Source organism: Triticum urartu, chromosome 1, assembly GCF_003073215.2.
Source record: "Triticum urartu cultivar G1812 chromosome 1, Tu2.1, whole genome shotgun sequence".
Taxonomy (NCBI): Eukaryota; Viridiplantae; Streptophyta; class Magnoliopsida; order Poales; family Poaceae; genus Triticum; species Triticum urartu.
Genome location: NC_053022.1, coordinates 11,424,959 through 11,432,339, shown reverse-complemented (window position 1 = coordinate 11,432,339; position 7,381 = coordinate 11,424,959). Strand labels below are relative to the sequence as shown.

Here is a 7,381-nt window from a genome sequence, read left to right as displayed (position 1 = left end):
TAAATAATCTGCACCGTCAGATGCTTTAGGGACCAAAGTACTGATGGCTGGAAGGGAAACGTCATCTGCATGTCGTTTAAAAATATCGGCTGTATAGCAATGCTCTTTTAAGATTTTCCGGAGTTAGAATCTTTCGGGACTAATAAAACAGTGACGGAAGGCAGATTTCAGCATGTAGAAAACCGCAAACTGTGAGTCTGCATACCAACACTCGAAGAGAATATATATCAGCTTCTTAAGCTATTTCCACAAGAAAACCGATTCCACTATTCCAAATTAGTGTGACATGTAACACATGCTAGAGTCCGTGAAATTAATGATCATCTCAACAATACTTACCATTATTGCTTCAAACATATTCCCTCCGTTCTGAATTACTTGTCGTGGGTATGGATGTATCTAGATGTATTTTAGTTCTAGATACATCCATTTCTGCGACGAGTAATTTGGAGCGGAGGGAGTATATATTTAAGGACGCCGATAACGCCCACACGTGTGGGTGTTAAGGGATCTACCCACACGTTTTGTGTGGTGTCTAAGAGGATCGGTCCACACGCCTACGTGTGGGCAAAACAAGTAATGCCCACATGCCTTTTTTTCCTCGCGGTCCCTCGAGACGAAAAGATCCCCAGGAGTATGCGAACATGACTGAGATGCTCCAGAAGTAAGTTCAATCAATCATTATCGCACCATATCGGCAACTTTGTTCATTTCCTAATTTCAAGTAATTATTTTTTGTCTGTCAGGGTTTGGAAAGACTTCACCGCAATTTCTCCGGGACTGCCGACCGAGCTGAAATTTAAACACCCGAAAGTAAGTACTACTACCTAGTTCCGCACATCTCCCATTGATTCTAACAAGTTTCATCAATACAATTCAGCATGCTTGCTTATTAGTTTGATTGACCTCTATTTCTCGTAAAGTGCTTGTGGCAGGAAGTCGGGAATAATTTATGTGGATACTACGTTTGCGAGTTCATCTACAAGGAGACGTCCAAGAATAAGCGGGGCTACTCCGAGAAACAATATGAAGTGCGTAAGCAAAATTATTCACAATTTTTTATTACCATCATTTGTGTTGAGTTTCATTCATACACATGTATTGACCCTCTTCTTCGATTTAGATCTGGCAGATGCAGGATGATCTCCTACCACAAGATCGCATAAAATCAATTCAAGAGGAAATCGGGGGATTCTTTCTTGACCACGTTATCAATAAATCCGGAGAATACCATGTGGAACTTGACTTTCGATGTTAGGGAAGAGATCTTATATTGTATATATGTAGCTAGTAGCGTCGGATAGATATACGAAAACTTGTTGTTCGATCAATCTCTCGGAGAAGGAGGAGGTCGATCACTTCTATCTGTATATATATGTTCATGATGATCTTGTGTACTTAATGATTTTCTACATTTGCTTACTAGCTAGCGTGTCGCGAGTTCTCTTTATATGTAAAGTACGTAGCGTCGACCAAGCACGTCGATAAGAGTGGACACTTTTCTCTATTAGCTAGCTAACACAATTAATATATGAAACCCCTACATTAACCCTACAAAACCATCAAAACCCCCAAACTACCCCCCCCCCTTAAAAAAACAAAAAACAAAAATCCCAACCCCTGAACTGCTGGCGCGTAGATGCTTTTTGGTCCCGGTTGGTGTTACCAACCGGGACTAAAGGCCCTACTGCCTGGGCAAGTCGCAGCGGCCACGTGGAGCCCCATCTGTTCCGGTTCGTAAGTGAACCGGGACTAAAGGCATTGGGCTTTAGTCCCGGTTTCAGAACCGGGACAAATGGGTCTCTGGAACCGGGACAAATGGGCCTTTTTCTACTAGTGATAGTAGCTAGCATCGAGTTGAATAAAAAACATTAAATAAAAATGAATCCCTAAATGTAAAAGAATTGAATGATAAACACAAAAAGAAAAGGGAGAAACACAATATGAAACCCCTAAACCCCTCCTTTACAAAAACCCAGCGCCTGAAGCTACTGACGCGTGGCTGCCTTTTAGTCCCGGTTGGTGTGGCCAACCGGGACTAAAGGTCCTCCTGCCTGGACGCCCCACAACAGCCACGCGGAGCCCCTTTAGTCCCGGTTTGTAACACGACCGGAACTAAAAGTGAAGGCTTTTTTAGTCCCGATTGTTTAGTCCCGGTTGCAGAACCAGGACTAAAGGCCCTTTGGAACCGGGATTGATGCCCTGTTTTCTACTAGTGTCACCGGCACCTCACCGCCGTCGCGCCCCGACCCGCCACCTCCTCAGCCGCACAACCATCCTCAGGAGCCCTCTACCCGCCGGATCCATCCACTACCGCATCGCCGTCGGCCATTGGTTTCGTTCCCGCCGTCGCCGGCCCCCTACCGCATCGCCGTCGTCAAGCACGACCACACCTGCTGCCGCCTTGGTACTGAAGTTGAAGCGCTCATGCCCTATATGATGTATATTTTAAGACAGATGTTGGAGTTGGACATTTCTTGTGCCCAGAAAACACCGATTTTGGTGATGTATATTTTACATCAAGCCATTTTTATGTCCTATTTTACATCACCTATTAGAGATGCTCTTATTGATTGAAATAAAACACAGTGTTCTTCTAAAGAAAAAGTAAATTTTGCTCAAAAAAATTATTTAGTATTACCTCATATCAATATATAAGATATTTTTATGTCTTACATTTTTATATTTGATACGGAGGTAATATAATCTAGAAAGGGAAATAATAAATCCCGAGCATATCCATGGCAAATCGAGTGCTTTTATGGTAACTTAGTTGACATGAGGATGTCATGTTTAATTGATAAACATGACGATTTCCTAGGGAAAAAATAAAATAAGGGCGAAATTATCATGCTTACTAACTAAACCTGCCATCTGTCTCAAATATAAATTGCCACAAAAAACATTCTATTTGCCATGGTCAAATCTCGAACGTTCTGGACTTATCCGCATCCAAAAAGAGTGGTTGTGCTTTTTCCTTTTTCGACTTTTTTCACGGTATTTTTTTTTTTTGCCGTTCGGCGCCAGTTCCCCTCTTGTGTCGCACTTCGCCGCGTCTCTCCGACCTGACCGATGATTTCCTTACCTCCTTTCCCTAAAAAAAAAGAAAGACAGAAGATTTCCTTACCTCCGGCCAGATCCGTCGCTTTCGACCGACGGCGGCTCACCGCGCCTGCTTTCCCCGGCCTCACTGCCTCTCGACTTAGCCCCGCCGCGAAGGTCTCGTCCACCGCCGCTGGCGCCGGCATCGTGGCCTGTGGCCTCTACCGCCCGCGTCGTAGACCGGCGCGATTTTCGCCATAGCGCTGGCACTACGATGTGTGGCGTGTTTGCCCGTCACTACTCCACCGCCTACTCCACCGCCTATTTTGCTGTGTTCACCTTCACTACAAATTTTGTTTATGCTAGTACTTTCTTCAGTCATATCCCTGCTTTGTTCTTCAATGAGTGTTTTGGAGGGCTTGGCGCCCCTTTTTTACCTGTTCATTGAACCATTTTCCCTATGGCAAACATGGATGATCGATATGGTTCAATCGAGCCGGGTGCAGAGCGGAGATGAGGGAAATTGCAAGTTTGCCATAGGGGTATTTTGGCCTTTTCGCTTGGATGATTTCAGCTGAAATACTTAAGAAATGATTTAGGTAAGGAATAGGGCAGGCGATAAGTCAATGTAATATACTTGAGAAATTATTTAGGTAAGGAATAGGGATGATGATAAGTCAATGAAATATACTAATGTGGGTCAAATTGTGCAAATGCCAAGTAATCTCTACTACTATTAAACAAGCAAACATTATTTTTTTCTAAACATACCCCGTCAAGCGTACACGCAATAACACAGAGCAATTAGAGCCTCACGATCAGACCCATTTATTTAGATCTAACCATCAACATACCTACTAATTCTCGCCTAAGTGCATTTAGCAATTTGAAAGGGCGGACGAAATCTCTGCCATCCCCGTCCGCTGATCCACTAACCGATCCGCTCCGCTAATCCCTCCATCGCTTCTTCCCCTTCCGCTCCGCTAATCCCTCCATCACTTTCTCCCCTACCAAAAATCCCTGCCGCTGGCGTCCCCATGGAGGCAGGCACGCAGCCTGTACACGCGTCATCGCCGTCACTCCTCCGGCCGTCCAGGCCCACGCCATGCCTTCTCCCCACGCGGCATCGCCTCCACCAGCCCTCCACGCCCCACTTCCCCTGCCGGAGGTCCCCCCATCTTCTCACTTCCTCGGTCGAGATGCCGCCGCCCAACCACCGCATCTCACCCGCGGGCCTCTTCGGCGCCCCTCACCCGCCGCCCTCCCAGTGCTCCCTCACATCGCTCCCTTCTCGGTGCCCACCAGCCGTCCTCCTGGCGCTCACCACTCCACCCCACGAAGACGAAGTCGAGACGGCAGCAGGCGCCCGCATCGCTGGCTCGCCGCACTTCGCTGGCCAACAACCGCCGCGGGCGTTCCCTGATCCCTTCGCGCAGCAACAGCAACGGGCGCCCCAGTCCCCTCCATGCGTCCGTGCACTCCGCCTGGGAGTTGCTCTGTTGCCAGGTACGATGGTCCATGCCGGCGGCCGTGACACATGATGCTTTGTGGTTAGGAACGAATTACTTTGCATGAACTGCTTAGCTCATGAGTTATGCATCAGCCGCTTAGAGCAAGTCAATGTGCATATTAATTCATCTCAAGCTATTGCGGATCGTTCTTCAGTAAAACAAATCTGTACTATATCTCACTTCAATTTCATTGGTGTGGCACAAATATTCATTTTAGGAGATTCAAGACTTCTATTTCATAAGATATTCAATGGATATTTTGTGAAACTATTTCTACCTTGGTTATTGTCCAGAAGAAACAAACTCATGTGAGTGATATTCAGTAGCCTTATAGTAGATATTTGTGAGTGAGTTGGCTTGCATCGCTAATGTTAATTGTGGCTTTCGCAGGTTCAGGAAGAGCTATTTTGTGCACATGAGTTGCTATTGGCAGTGGACAGATTGTCTATGCAGAGAGCTTAGAGAAAAAAGTGAGTCATTCAATTTTATGTGATGGGAATGTTCACAAGGCATCTTAAATTTTGGAGAGAAATAAACCCATAAAGAATTCAGAAGTGTGCTTGTTCACAGATTTCTTGCAGTGATTAGTAGTAGATGTTCTGCAAAACAATTATATAGGTTAACTTGTCTATATATTGCTTCACATATGTGTGTTTTAAGGTGAATTCAATACAGATCATGGTAGCTAGAGCAGGTGAATGTTCATGAACAGCATTGCTGCTAGCCACAAGCATCAAGTAATCGTATCAAGATTGCTTTGGTGTTGTGGTCCCATAAACATCAAACGTTTGTATGCTGATTGGTAACAGGCCGATTTAGACTGGATAATCTACTGGTTTTGGGACTGACTTGAACAAGTAAAAATTTATGGGTAATCAAGGTAAATGCTCACCCAAAGGGCAAAAAATTGGTTGTCGTTTTTCTAGCAACCGGACAAAAGGTCCATTTTCAAAGCATTGTTTGAACTTCTCTGAATTCACAGTGGTAAGTTCTGTTCTCATTTCTCTAGCTGTAGAATTACTTAAGGTGGATTGAGAGTTGTTCCTTTCTATTTTGCATGAATTTATATCTGTTGGTTCATTGAATATCTATGAACTGAAATGATTCCCTCTTGTTGATTGGAGGATGGCGCACAGAATGTAACCTCCCAAGTAGACTATCTCCAGCAGAGGAAAACTTCCACCGAATCGACACGAAGCTCCATATCCATGTGGGCGCTCCGGCGGTGGCGACAACTGCGCCAGCGCCAACACGCCATCCCTCAGCCCACTTTGCTTGATGCCGGACTCGCCGTCCGCGTCGGAGAGGCAGCTGCAGGTCAGGATGCTCCGGGAGATCACCGTGCTTGGGCAAAATGAGCATCACATCCTGGTCTAGCAAGGAGGATCATATGTGTACCAAAACCGGAGAAGAGCGCCGGCAAAGAAGACGAGGTGAAGGAGGAGTTCGAAGCTCGAGCTGTGGCATGGGCAGAGTCCAAGAAGTGTAAACTTGCATCAAGGCACGAACAAAATCTCCACATATTTTCTTCTGAATCTTATGTTGTTTTGGTCATGATGGATCAGATATCAAAGGAAGGAGGTGATGATACAAGAGTGGGAGAATTGCCAGAAATCCAAATTCGAAGCCAAGATGAATGCAGAGCTCAGCATCCATGAACTTGTTGCACTGTCCAGATAAGACTGAAACAAATCTCAGCTGGTTGTAATTGTGCAAATTTTATTTCAGGTGCAGGCCTAGAAGGCGCGGGCGAAGAACAGCTTCACCAAGAGGCTGCCCACATTGAGGCACAAGTTGGAGGGGAAGCAAGCGAGAGTCGAGGCGGAACCAGCGGGCAGTCTGGGTGGCGTGATAGGTAGAGCGCATCCGGAAGACCGGACGCGTGCCGTCCCGGTTCCAGTGCTGCAACTGGTTCCTGTGCTGAAAACCAAACAAAATTCAGATTGCGTCTGAAATGCAATCTCACTGAAGAAGCTTGAAGGTCTCATTGCAAGCCTGTGGAACAAGATGCACATGAAATTATTTGAATCAGTGCGCTGTAGGTGTTGGTTTGCTGTGTAGTCTGTACAATGTGACCTGAGCTACAGTAGCATGTTACCATTGATAACATGAGGTAATGCTAATGGTCTACTGGCTAATGTAGTGAGAACTTGAAATCATCTTTTCTTTAAACTTAGTGGTAATTGTAGAAAAATAAAAAATATGGCATTTTATCGAGGAAAGATATATATTTGTTGCTCAGTTCCAGGATGGAATCTGGCTTGCTTGTTCCTTTGCCATAAGTCGTTTTTGTTTGCGATTGAATTTAGCTCATGCTAGCTCAAAATGAAAGAAAAAAGACTAGCTAACTTGCTGCTTTGCCATAAGCCGTCTTATATTGTGAAAAATATACTACTATTTTTTATCTTCACATTTATGGGCAACTATTTTTTGGTCTTATTATTTTATCTCACTACTTTCCGGTTGCTTTCAAGCTTTTCTTGAAGAACAAATATTAAATTGTGAATTCATTTGAAACCCTGCCATCTTATAATGGAGAATCTATAAGAGAGTATTCAAGCATGTCTCTTTTCACACTTACATTGTAAGAGTCTTTGGAATTGTATATCTATTCTATCCGAGCGGAAATAGAGATGGATGTTGCTGATGTATTGAATCTCGGTACATTGCAGGAGATCTCATCGAGATTTAATCTCGCAGAGTTTATTGAATGTATAGGAATCATTGCATATGTTGATTGAAAATTTATACTTTAACATATTCAAATTTTGAACTCTAATAAGACGTGCATTGCACGTGCATGCTTACTAGTACAGGGAAAATAATCA

The 7,381-nt window shown here is 44.5% G+C and overlaps 1 protein-coding gene across 5 annotated transcripts; it reads left to right on the top strand.

The window, feature by feature from the left end:
* The first annotated feature begins 3,954 nt into the window (after nt 1-3,954).
* LOC125542396 lies at nt 3,955-6,821 on the top strand. 5 transcript variants are annotated; one of them, XR_007297910.1, is made up of 5 exons: nt 3,957-4,548; nt 4,771-4,861; nt 4,944-5,023; nt 5,678-6,038; nt 6,119-6,821. XR_007297910.1 is itself a non-coding variant. In XM_048705439.1 (4 exons), exons 1-4 carry the CDS (start codon nt 4,080-4,082, stop codon nt 5,830-5,832), a joined length of 783 nt encoding a protein of 260 aa, XP_048561396.1. In that variant the 5' UTR covers nt 3,955-4,079; the 3' UTR covers nt 5,833-6,821. The 5 variants fall into 5 exon arrangements, 2 of the variants coding, with proteins under 2 accessions (XP_048561396.1, XP_048561383.1); XM_048705439.1 differs by having other exon boundaries at nt 3,955-4,548; nt 5,690-6,821; XM_048705426.1 differs by having other exon boundaries at nt 5,678-6,820.
* Nucleotides 6,822-7,381: the final 560 nt, after the last annotated feature.